At 35.8% G+C, this 13513-nt stretch overlaps 1 protein-coding gene across 5 annotated transcripts in view; it reads left to right on the top strand.

Annotated features, from left to right (window-relative positions):
- ADAM32 (ADAM metallopeptidase domain 32) overlaps positions 1–13165 on the top strand; it is a 190222-nt gene extending 177057 nt beyond the window's left edge. For 4 of the 5 annotated variants that reach the window (XR_006707992.1, XM_045459841.1, XM_045459831.1 and 1 more), the window contains 4 exons: positions 5363–5401; positions 9812–9850; positions 12140–12178; positions 13047–13165. Coding sequence is in view for 3 of the 5 variants with exons in the window: in XM_045459841.1 (XP_045315797.1) it covers positions 5363–5401; positions 9812–9850; positions 12140–12178; positions 13047–13053 (124 nt within the window). In the remaining 2 variants the exon portion in view is untranslated. Of the gene's footprint in view, positions 1–5362; positions 5402–9811; positions 9851–12139; positions 12179–13046 lie in introns of those variants that run through there. The other variant, XR_006707993.1, reaches the window with a different exon arrangement.
- Positions 13166–13513: the final 348 nt, after the last annotated feature.

Below are 13513 nucleotides of genomic sequence, written 5' to 3'. Positions count from 1 at the left end.
AGATTGTCTGATATAAGTATGGCCACTCCAGCTTTCTTTTGTTGACCATTAGCATGATAGATGGTTCTCCATCCCCTTATTTTCAATCTGAAAGTGTCTTTAGGTCTAAAGTGGGTCTTTTGTAAACAGCATATAGATGGATCTTGTTTCCTTACCCATTCTGTTACCCTGTGTCTTTTGGTTGGAGCATTGAGTCCATTGACGTTTAAAGTGAGTATGAAAGATATGAATTTATTGCCATTATGTTGCTTGTAGAGTTTCTGGTGGCGTTCTCTGGTCCTTTCTAGTCTTTGTTGCTTTTGGTCTTTATTTGTTTTGCCCCCATCTTTTCTCCCTTCAGAGAGTCCCCATTAAAATTTCTTGCAGGGCTGGTTTAGTGGTCACAAACTCCTTTAAGTTTTGTTTGTGTGGGGAACTTTTTATCTCTCTTTCTATTTTGAATGACAGTCTTGCTGGATAAAGAATTCTTGGCTGCATGTTTTTCTGATTCAGCACGTTGAATATATCCTGCCACTCCTTTCTGGCCTGCCAAGTTTCTGTGGATAGGTCTGCTGCAAACCTCATATGTCTTCCCTTGTAGGTTAGGGACTTTTTTCCCTTGCTGCTTTCAGGATTCTCTCCTTGCCTGAGTATTTTGTGAATTTGACTCTGATATGCCTTGTTGATGGTTGGTTTTTGTTGAATGTAATGGGGGGGTTCTCTGTGCTTCCTGGATTTTGATATCTGTCTTTCCCCATGTTAGGAAAGTTTTCCACTATGATTTGCTCACAAAACCCTTTCTCTCTCTTCCTCTTCTGGGACCCCTATGATTCTGATGTTGTTCCTTTTTAATGAGTCCTTGATTTCTCTAATTCTTTTTTTTTTTAATTTTTTTAACGTTTATTTATTTTTGAGACAGAGAGAGACAGAGCATGAACAGGGGAGGGTCAGAGAGAGGGAGACACAGAATCTGAAACAGGCTCCAGGTTCTGAGCTGTCAGCACAGAGCCTGATGCAGGGCTTGAACTCACGGACCGTGAGATCATGACCTGAGCCTAATTCGGCTGCTTAACCGGCTGAGCCACCCAGGTGCCCCGATTTCTCTAATTCTTAAATTGTGCTCTTTTGCCTTAATCTCCCTCTTTTTTTCTGCTTCATTATTCTTTATAAGTTTGTCTTCTATATTGCTGATTCTCTGTTCTGCCTTGTCCATCCTTGCCACTGCTGCAGCCATCCGTGATTGCAGCTCGGTTACAGCATTTTTAATTTCATTCTGGTTATTTTTCACTTCTTTTATCTCTGCAGAAAGGGATTCTAATCTATTTTTGACTCCAGCTAGTATTCTTATTATTGTGATTCTAAATTCTGGTTCAGACATCTTGCTTGTATCTGTGTTGGTTAAGTCCCTAGCTGTCGTTTCTTCGTGCTCTTTCTTTTCAGGTGAATTCCTTCGTTTTGTCATTTTGAAGGGAGAAAAGGAATTAATGAGGTAGAAAAATTGAAATTAAAAAAATTAAAATTAAAAAAATTTAAAAATAAAAATTTAACACACACACACACAAATCAAATATATGATGCTAGATCCTAGGTGTGTTTTGATCTGGGTATTGAAAGTGGTTTGACAATTAGAGAAAATAAAAAGTGGGGGGAGAAAAAAAAGGAAATCGTTTGAGAATTTGAAAAAATGAATACACTGAAGTAGACTAAAATGAGATGATGGGGATAAAATAGAATTTGAAAAAATATATAGAAAAATAAAGAATATAGTAGAAAAAAATTAAAGAAAAATATTTTTAATAAAATTTAAAAATAAATGTGAATTTTTTCTTTTTCTGTATTTAAGAAAAAAGAAAAGAAATGAAAAAGAGAAAAAAGATAAAAAAGGAAAAGAAAAGAAAAAGAAATAGTTTGAAAATTTGAAAAAGTGAATACACTGTAGTAGACTAAAATAAAATAATGGAAGTAAAATAGAATTTGAAAAAATTTACATAAAAGCAAGAAATACAGTATTAAAAATTAAATAAAAATATTTTAATAGAAATTGAAAGTAAAAATGAAGTTTTTCTCTTTCTGCATTCAAGAAAAAGAAAAGAAACAAAAAGAGAAAAAAAGAAAAAGAAAGAAAAAAAGAAAAAAAGGAAATTGTTTGAAAATTTGAAAAGGTGAATACACTGAAGTAGACTAAAATAAAATGATGGAAGTAAAGTAGAAATTGAAAAAATTTACAGAAAAGTAAAAAATATAGCAATAAAAATTAAAGAAAAATATTTTTAATAAAAATTGAAAATAAAAGTAAATTTTTTCTGTTTCTGTATTCAAGAAAAAAGAATTGTAAAAGAGAAAAAGAAAAAAGAAAGAAACTTGAATAGATGAACCTGGTAACAGATTGAAGTAGGACTGAAATTGCTTTCTTTTCCCCTAGAAGTCAGTCTACATAGCTCTTTATAGTCCATAAATTAAGCCAGCGGTGAGACTTCTGTTCTTGACGAGCCAAGTTGGCCCAGTTGGGCAGGGCTCAGTGTAACAGCTCCGCTCTCCACTAGATGGTGCTGTTAGCCTACTGGGGTGTATTTTTGCGGGACTCATAGGTGCATATGTGCATGCACTTGAGCGGTGAAAATGGCCCCACCCAGCTACCCAGTCTGTTCTACCAGATTGCACACCTGTCCTCTGTCTTCAGTTCTTGTCCACTCCCTGCTTTTTCACTCTGTGACCAGGCTCCAGGCAGTACCTCTATCCTGAGTTTTGTCTCAGATGTGGCTGTTTTCCCTGGCCCCTAGCATCCAAAGGACTTTAGCTTTGACCTGTTCTGCCCCTCTGTAGGAGGGTCTCACCAAGCAATGGCCAAATGAGCAATGGCCAAATGTCGGCTGCACCCAGGAATGCCCGCTGGACCCTGCTGCTGCCTGTACCCTGAGACTGTGGCCAGGTGCCAGCCCACCCCAGAAAATGTTCGTGAGACAGTGTAGCAGCAGCGTTTCAGGGATTATGGAAAATCACAACACACATCTGGCACCAGGCTTCACCCTTAATGACCTTGCTCCAGCACCAGCGAATGTGGCCACCTTCTGGGGTCTGTTGCTCCAGCACCAGCGAATGTGGCCACCTTCTGGGGTCTGTGGGGATCAGGTGGCTTCAACAGTCTGTACCAAATGTCGTTCCAGCTGTGGAACTGCTTTTCCCAGTGTGGCTTGAGAACCTCCTGGACCCCAGTCTGTTCCTGGGGATTTGCCCTTCCCACCGGGGCACTGCCAGGTATCGAGCTGCAGAGTTGCAGCCTTTGCACTCCCCTTGTTTACAGTCTTAATGGAATTTAAACCCTCTCCTTTCTCCTTTCTCCCTTTTTAGTTTAGTCCCTGTGGCTATTTCCAGTTTTCCACTTTCTCTCTGGCTGCTTTTGGGGAGGGGTGCTTTTCCCGTATTCTTCCCCCTCCCCAGTCTCCATCCTCTGCCCGCAAAAGAAGTTCCCTACCTTTTGTGGCTTCTCACTCCCCAAATTCACCTCTCTGTACCGTGTACCTGCTGAATTCTGTGGTTCAGGTTGTGCAGATTGTTGTGTTAATCCTCCAATCAGTTTTTTAGGTGTGTAAGATGGTTTAGTGTTGGTCTGGCTGTATTTCATGGACGCGAGACACATAAAAAACTTCCACGCTGTCCGCCATCTTCGCTCCTTCCCGAGATTTTTTTTTTTAACCTCTGTACCAAATTCAGTATTTTCTTTAAGTGAGAAGACTCACAATTTCAAGTTTGGAAAAGTCCTAGATGTTTTCTCTTCAAATATTGAGTCTCTGTCATTCTAAATCTTCTGTGTCTGAATTCCTTCATGTTTCTTAACTGGTCTTTTTATATTTTATTACATTTCTGTTTGTCAAGTGTTCTGGGTGATTTCCCTAAACAATTAAAAAATCAGTAATCCTTTTTTTCCAGTTCTTTCATTTTTTGTTTAATGGGTTCTGTTTCTTTATTGCTCTCTATGGAAATCCCAAACATTCTTTTTTTCTTTCTTTTTCTTTTCTTTTCTTTCTTTTTTTTTTTTTTTTGGTCTGTTACTTGTAATTTTTTTTTATGTATGAATTCTTTACTTTTCTCTGCCTGTGGACACTAACTCTCAGTGGCTTTTTTTCTTTGATTGTAAGGCCACCTTAAGCACCCATAATTATATCATGAGATTTCTGTGTATCCTGCTTTGTAGAATCTTCCTTGTGGAGATTATTTCATGTGTTACTCTCCTAAGTCATAAATGCTTACATTTGTTATACCTGGAGTTCTAGAATTCATAAGAAGCATGGGCCTGTATCCTAAACCTAAAACTCATAAGGCTTGAGGTTCCTGTTTCTCTATTTGATATTTTTTCCATCCACATCCTTAAACCATTTGAAGCACTTAGAGTTTCTATGTCTCTAGGTGATCCTTTTTCATCTACACTTTTGAAACAATTACCTTGCTGCATCTCAAAGATTAATAGTAGCAGATTTTACTATCCCTCTTTTATGGCTTCCAAGTTTAGAGAAGGAGTCAGTGTAAGCTTTCTAGGAGGGCTCAACTCCTTATTGGCTATGTGGATGACTAATTCACCTACTTCTGGAGTCACTCAGCTTTTTTTTTTTTAGCGTTTATTTATTTTTTTTGAGACAGAGAGAGACAGAGCATGAACGGGGGAGGGTCAGAGAGAGAGAGGGAGACACAGAATCAGAAGCAGGCTCCAGGCTCTGAGCTGTCAGCACAGAGCCCAACGCGGGGCTTGAACTCATGTACCGCGAGATCGTGACCTGAGCCGAAGTCGGACGCTTCACCGACTGAGCCACCCAGGCGCCCCAGGAGTCACTCAGCTTTAGTTCCTATTTACCTTTCATGCTTACAGTTTTCTCTCTTTTTAATACTGTCATGAGAAATTTCCCGTCTTTTAAATTTTGGCTAGTATTTTGTGTTATTTTTTCACTATTTCTCTGTGCAGGGTAGAAGGGGGAAGCTACCTTGTCAGCCCAGTCAGCTTGATTATCTAGAAGTCAGTGAGGGTTTTAAATCATGACCTGTAATAATTTGTTTATCAGTGGGTAAAACATTAGATTGGAACTTGAAGGCCAGAATCAGGCATTTAAAATTGAGCATATCCTGGCAAGTAAAAAGGAGAAAAACTAATCTGTTTTCTTACTCCTTTCCCTATTGGGGATTTGATATTTATATTATTTATGGATATGGTATGTGTATAAATAAGAATATTAATTGCATACTTCAATTTAGTAATCTCTTAAAATTATTCATTAGTGGCAATTAGTGATATAAAAGAGTTAATGCAGGTTACAAAATAGTCTGACATTCATTTGTTATGGATGCATATTTTTTTAATATTTACTTGGAAAGCATTATTTTCATTCTCATTTAGATCCAGATCAGAAAGCAGCAGCCAAACAGATACAGTCAGGTAAGTAAATTAGGAGGTGTCTTTTAAAGTAAGTATGTGGGGGCACCTGGGTGGCTCAGTCAGTTGAGCGTTCGACTTAGGCTCAGGTCATGATCTCATGGTTCGTGAGTCTGAGCCCTGCGTTGGGCTCTGTGCTGACAGCTTGGAGCCTGGAGCCTGCTTCAGATTCTGTGTCTCCCTCTCTCTCTGCCCCATCCCCACTCATGCTCTGTTTCTCTCTGTCTTAAAAATAAATAAAACATTTTAAAAAATTCAAAATAAGTATGTGTTAAAAATAAGATTAACAAATTGATAAATAGCAATAAATTACTAAGTATCAATTGAGCAGTAACAATTGGTAAGGTGCTATACCAAAAAATAACTTATTAGTATTTGCCAATCTAATAACTAATGACTATTTGTCTAGAAAAATCAATGTCTTCTTACTTTGATTTTGTTAATGTATGTTGGGGGTTTAGTTTTTGGAAAGAAAGGAAAAAATGATTGGTTAAATGTTTATGGAGCTAACTCATAAATGGGGAAGTTTACCTCTGTATTTATAGATTTTTACAACTAGAAATTAAATGTGCATGCTCATGAACAACTGAATGAATTCTTACCCTGGTCACTTAAGAAAACTTTGCTGAAGAGAAACATCATAATAAAATTTTGTAAGTTTATTTATTTATTTTGAAAGAGACAGAAACAGCATGAGAAGGGGAGGAGCAGAGATAGAGGGGGAGAGAGAGAATCCCAAGCAGACTCCCTACCAGCAGCACAGAGCCTAATGGTAGGGCTGAAACTCACAAAACTGTGAGATCATGATCTGAGCCGAAACTGAGAGTCGAAGGCTTAACTAATCGAGTCACCCAGGTGACCCAAGAAACAATAATTCTATGGGGGTGTCTGGGTGGCTCAGTCAGTTAGGTGTCTGACTGTTGATATCGACTCAGGTCATGATCCCACGGTTTGTGGGATCTATCCCCACATCGGGCTCTACACGAACAGTTCAGAGACTGGTTGGGATTCTCTCTCTCCCTCTTTCTCTCTGACCCTCCCCTGTTTGTAGTCTATCTTTTTCTCTCTCAAAATAAATAAACATTAGAAAAAAACACAGTAATTCTACATCTTCCATAGCCTTTCAATATCACAAAAGAGTTTTAATTAGATTTCCATCCATTTCCTGAAGGGTGGATATTTCTGTATAATAAAACAGTAAGTCTGGTTTCCCACATCTGTCATTTTTGGGTTTGGGGTCTTTCTGCAGATATAAAATGTTTAGGAGCTTTCACACCCCTCTCCCTGACTTACAGTCTTTATTTACTTGTGAGGAAGTGTTGGTGTTATTCCTTATGTGTTCTTCCAAAGTCCACTGCTATTCCAAAGACACTTCCAGATCTATAGAGTAAACCTTGTAGGCTGTACAACATGGTTATAAAATTTGTCTTATTCCAGATGAGAGCTTCCTCTTCAATAAGAATGCCTGCCTTTCTTTATTTCTCTTTTATTATGACAATCTCTTTATAGTGACACTTTGAAATCATGAGTTACCATCACCAAACTAAAAAAAAAATTGATTTTCATTTAATAATGATAATAGTAATATGTCCTCTCTGTGTCAGGGAGTTTTCATATGGTACTCAAACACAGCAAGTCTTAGGTACTTTTCCTCAACTTGGACATATATCTTATTATACTGTTATCTCAGAAAATAAAAGCCATGATTATCTTTCTCAGCATTGTATAGCCAGCCTGTAGCAGAATTCTTGGTTTATGCTAAGTGCTCAATAAATATTTGTTGAATGAATGAATAAATGATTACTTTTAATCTCCCCCTGCCCCTCCCCACATGGGCAGCTAAACAAAAAACCTTACAAATACAAAAGTACATAGATACGTACATACACATATACACATCCATATAGCTATGGATGTTACAACTGCTGTGATGTTATAACTGCTCTCATTTCTTCTCTCATATTATCTCTCATCCTAAAACTTGTTGATATAATTCATCTCTTCTAGGGTCATTATTCACCTACATTGGGTGAGGGATGATAACATTAATTATAGTAAAATTTACATTTCAGTTGGAGTAGTATAATTTAGGATGTTAATCCATTACACTAACCTTCTGGCTTAGTGTGTACTAGGGAAACATTTTTTGGGATAATTATTCACGTAAGTTTTAATAATGTCACTTGATACTATTGCTTTGCTTTACTAACATAAAATCTACACTATAATTTTCAGGTCATTTATTTTTGGAATAATCCTTATCTGGTGGAAAGTTAGTGGGAAAGGCTGTTGAAGTCAAGGAATACAGAGAGGCGTGAATCCCAGTATCGTTATATTAATGCCACTTTAAGCATCATTAATTTTTAAATATCTGAATTACATTAATATTTCCAGTCTTTTCCTAAACAGTAGAAGGATCCTAGATCATTTAATAGCAAACTACATTATGAATCTTTCATATATTGTCATTTGAGTTTTAACTTCTATGTTCTTTACCTACATGATTTCCCTTCCATTAGTCATTGTTGTTGTTGTTATTATATTTACTAGGATCTAACAACATATTTACCAATTACTTTGTTCACTATTCATTCTTGAACCCATTTTCTCATGTTGATTTCAATTTCCCTTTTCCTGAAGTACAACCCTTTTAGTTTCAATTAGTGTCTATGGTTATAAGCATTTTGTGTTAAATGCCTGAACATATATTTTTTTCATACCCAGCTTTGAAAGAGAACCTGGATGATTATAGACTTCTAGTTGAGAGTCACTTTACACAACTCTTTTAAAGCATTCTGTTGTAATGTGACATTTACTGTCATTGATGAGACCTCCGTTGTTAGTATAATTAATTTCTTTATTCCTTTCCAATTAATGTGTTTGCTCTAAATGGCTTCTAAGGTTTCCTATTTGTCCTGAGTTTTGTTATTTTATTATGATATGTTCTGATGTAATTTGTTCTTATTGATACTGATCTGGATTCAATATAGTCTTTAGATATCAATACTCAGGTCATTAATTCTATAAAAAATTTCAGTTATTATTTCTTCAATTATTGACCCTTCCCCATTCTTTTTCTTTTCTTTAAAATGACTAATATCTAAAAAGATTATATTGGGGAGAGTCTTCTCGTTTTAGCGTCCATGTTTCTTAACTGGACTGTTCATGTACCGTACTTTTTCACCTCTCTATCTGGCATTGATTCCTTCATATAAGCTTCCAAATCACTCATTCTCCTAATGGTTATCTTTTTCATGACTTATTCCCATCTTACTCTCTGTGGAGATCTTAAATATTTCTATTTAAGTTTTTTATGTTGTCCATTGATCTTAATGTGTGAATTTTTTGTTCTGCTGTGCTATGGCTGTGGTCATTTAACACAGAGCAGTAGTTTGTAATTTAGACTTGTAAATGATGTCATCCTTAGGAGCAATGATTGGTCTCATGGGAATTCTGCATGCTGAGTTTACGCATACATTAGGAAGAGGGGAATATTTCAGATTTGCCTGTCCTGGAGCATGAATGTTTCAATATTTTCTATATTTACTGGCTCAAATTTGTAGGTAGTAGGATTAAGGAATTGAGATCCTGCCCCTCTACATAGTACAGGCCTGAGGTTTTACTTCTCTATGTGGCCCTTTTCCATCTACATGGATAAGCCAGCTTACTTGTTGCATTCCCAATGGCCATAATTTTTATTTGCTCTATTTAGGACTACTAGTCTCAGGGTTTGTTCTATCTTTCTAACATCTGTTAGAAACATTGTCTTCTACTCCTTCCAAGTTACGGTTAGTAAAACTATGTCTCTTAGGATGTAAATCATTTATATTCCCTTGTAGTCATTCAGCTTTTGCTCCTGTTTTCCTTCTGAACTCTTAGTTTCTTCATTTTTTACTGACAGAAGGAAAAGCCTTTTTGGCTGTCAATCTCCATTGGATATTAAATTTTTGTGCCATCTTCTTCAGCTTTTCTGTGGAATAGAAAGGGAAAACTTTTCTTGTGGAATAGAAAGGGGAACTCTTTCCTGTCATTTCATTGTGCTAAATTGCCCAGAAGTAAATAAATGTGAATTTTCATTTGCAAAATGTGGAAATTTACATATCAATGAATAAAAAAACTAACTTGAAGCCTGAAAGCCAAATTTAGGCATTCATAGTCAAACTTATGTATTGTGCTTAGAAGTGGTGAAGAAAAAAAAATGCATCTCTACCATCTTAATACTTTTCCCCACTGGAAGTTTTATATTTTGCATTATATGTTGTACTTGGTGTTGTGTAAATAAGAATATTACTTATTTGCATGTACCAAGTGTTAAGAGAGTTAGTTTTGGTATAAAATGGCTTGATCATCATTCTCAATTTAGGCAAGTTTCTTAACTGTTAGACATTATTTTTATTTTTTATTTTTATTTAGATCCAGTTCAGAAAGTAGTGCTCAAACATATACCAGCAGGTAAGTAACTTAGAAAGTTTTTCTCATAAATAAGTGTACCTTGAAAATAAGAATGAACAGGGGCACCTGGGTGACTCAGTTGGTTAGGCATCCACTTTTGATTTCGGCTCAAATCACGTGATTGAACCCGTGTAGGGCGTGCTTGGGATTCTCTCTCTCCTATCTCTCAACCCTTCCCCCTGCTCCCTCTTTCTCTTTCTCTCTTTCAAAGTAAATAAGTAAACTTTTAAAAAAGAAAATAGTGAACGAATAATTGCTTACTATTTTTTAGCAGCCACAGATGATAAAGTACTGTCCTAAAAAACAATTTATCAGTATTTTTCGTTCTAGGAATAAATATTTATTAACTCAGTCTTTTTTCTCAGTTGACTAAATTTTTATTGATTCCCTACTCTTTTGATACACAGGAAAAAAACTAGTTAAATCTAATGAGACAAGATATCTATAATTATTATGTGGAAGTAACTCATAAGCAGAGCATTTTTTACATTCTTTATGATGAGGTACACAAAGGAAAATACTACTTTTTTGTTCAGATTACATTTATATCCACAAACTCAATATAAACAATGGGGTAAACTCCACTTAGGAGGGGTTTATCACAGAGATGGTATGATAAACACACTAAAATTCTTTGCTTCTCACAGCCCCGCAACAGCCCACAATTGTATTAACAAAGGTTCTCTGAATTCTTCTTAAATTTTTAGTTTCCCATGCTCCACAGTTGTGGCCTTGTGATCCTTCTGAAGTCATCAAATATTTATTGGTCTTCTCACATTTCTTTCTCCATTATTAGAATTTTAGTTTTCTTGTACTGTCTGACACTTTTCCTTAAAGTGTCTTTTAGTTACTTTCAATCTACTAGTATTCCAGAATATCCCTTTATAGCCACAGGTTAAAATTTCAGGCTGCACCACAACATTTATAGTTTCTATCCTTTCTGATGAAGTCATTTCCTCCATTAGGGAAGCTTATGGAATTTCTACATCCTTTATTCTCTCTGTTATTTTTGGATATCTCCTAACATAATTACCCTTTTATAGATGTTAGTTACATTCTCCCAACTAGGTATGAAAAAAGAGCTAATTTTCTTTATTGTCTCCGTTTCCTGTCAAGAGAATGCTCAACACAATTCTTCCAAACTTTTGCTTACCTAGAAGCATCACTTTCCCTATATATACTCTGAAATCACTTGAGGGTAATGCTCTGTACACCTAGCAGAGTACATGCTTAAAGAATAAGTTGTTAATGAATGAGTGATTACTCTTGAACTTCACATACACACATAATTAATATTATTACTACTCCAATTGTCCCCTCTCTCATTATAGAATATGGGATTCACATAATCATCTTCTAGAAGTGGTATTCAACTGGACTGAGGGATAGTCAAAGGCATGGTTAACACTACCAAAACAAGAATTTTTTTAAATTCTGGAAATCTAATGGGTTGTGCATGTCAGTAGACACAAGTCTAGATCCCTTTATTGGTTTGGGGGAGAACTAACTACAGTTAACCTTCGAACAACATGGATTTGAACCGTGCAGATCCACTTACACATGGGCTTTTTGATAAATATATAAATATGGTACCATAAATGTATCATCTTTATGATTTTCTTTATAGCCTTTCTTTTCCCCAGCTTACTTTATTGTAAGATACAGTTTATAATATATATATATATATATATATATATATATATGAAGTATAAAATGTGTTAATCAACCCTTTATGTTATCAGAAAGGCTTCCAGTCAACAGTAGATTATTAATTAAATTTTAGAGGAATCAAAAGTGTTATATGTGGTAATCAACTCTGTGGGGGTTGACACCCTTAACCCCTTTGTTGTTCAAGGGTCAACTGTATATTAAAAAGGGGTGTTTCTTAGTGAGAATAGTTGGAAACATCTTCTTTAAGGTCTGAAGATATAAAATAGCAGAGGTAGGGAAAGGATGAGAAAAGTAAAATTATATCACTTATCACTGAATTATCTCCCTAATCTTATCATCTATATTATTTTCTCTGTCAATAAACCTCATTTAATTTGTCTTCAATTTATTATTTTTTTCTCTAATTCTGTTGGTTAGAGGATCAGAAAAAAATCTATGGATCCAAAAATTTGATTTTGACTTTTGGTAATAAGTAGTATAAATGTAGACATTTGGGAGATACTTCTTTGTTACCATTCTTTTGCAGGCAAAGAGGAAGAAACTTCCATTAAAAATATAAAATAACTTTATTGTATTGTATTGTATCAAACTAAAAGTATTATTTCGTTGTTTATTTAGATCCAAATCACAGGAAAGCACCCAAACACATAATAGTAGGTAAGTATATTAGAAGCTGTCTCTTAAAATAAATGTTTGAAATTAAAATGAAATTCATAATCTATAGTATTTATTGGGTAGTTGAATTAGTAAAGTACTAAATCAGAAACAATGTATTAATCTTTACTAATCTTATTATTGGTCTTTTTTCTTCATTCAATATTGTTCTCTTAAGTCTGTTGGGAACTATCTTTTGTGGGTAGAATGGAATTAAAGGGTTGAATCCAGTAAGATATCTGATATGTAAATTAGTCTATAAAGTAAATTTATAATCAGGGCCACCTTATCTGTTAGGTATTGAAGGCACAATATTTAAGTCCTATGAGTTTCCAACTGCCAAAAACAAAACTATTTACAACATGAAAAACCAAACAGATTGGCCCCAAGATATGGAAAAGGTATAATTAATATATATTTCAATTTCTAAAAAATAATGCAGTTTGATTCATATTCATGAACATTTTATTTTATGTAGAAAAATGTAAGATTTTCTCATTTGCAAATACTTCTGATTAAAAATGATGCTTCTCCAGAAATCTCATAAAGTTGTAGCGTAAATGTTACTCACAGCCAAATAATTTCACAAGCAAAATTAACAAAAATTTTGTCTAGAATTTTTGTTAAGTAGGTTCCATTCCCAACGTGGAGCCCAATGTGGAACTTTAACTCATGACCCTGAGATCAAGACCTGAGCTGACACCAAGAGTCTGATGCTTACCCGGCTGAGCCACCCAGGAGACCCTAGAATCCTTTTTTTTTGACGTGAATTTTTTTGCTTGGCAGTACCCCCAGTTTGTATATTCTGCGGTGGAAGGGGATTTATTGCTCTCAATACCTTAAGCCTGTGTGTCTTTTTTCTCTTCCACAGTAACTAATAATTCCTTCAGAAGGCAATGGATATCAGAGAGTATCTCACTGAGAAATGAAAATTTCACCTTTGCTTCCTTGGTCACAGTTGAAGGAAACAATAAACCAAGTGTGGAACTATTTGCATGTGCATCTGTTTTTCTTTCTGCTTCCACCCCTGAGGCTGCAGTTCTGTCATTTCAGGGCCCTTAACTGAAGATACTCATCTCTACTCAGGCATCTCCATCCCAACCAGGCTCCCTGAGCTCTTTTTCCCAGTTCTCCTACCACCCACTCCTGCTTACTTGCTTGGAGCCTCAGATGCTGGCAATCTGCATCAATTGCTTTTACTCAGGAAGAGCTCTGGGTGGTAGTCCATGTTTTTCCTCCTAGTCCTTCTCACTGGACTTGGCTGGCTGTATACAGATCTCAGTTAATCCTGATATTTTCCCACCTCACCTTCCCCAAAACCCGAATCCATGGCTTCTG

Source organism: Leopardus geoffroyi, chromosome B1, assembly GCF_018350155.1.
Source record: "Leopardus geoffroyi isolate Oge1 chromosome B1, O.geoffroyi_Oge1_pat1.0, whole genome shotgun sequence".
In the NCBI taxonomy this organism is placed as follows: domain Eukaryota; kingdom Metazoa; phylum Chordata; class Mammalia; order Carnivora; family Felidae; genus Leopardus; species Leopardus geoffroyi.
Note: the sequence above shows the minus strand (reverse complement) of the source record. Positions and strands in the feature narration are given on the sequence as shown.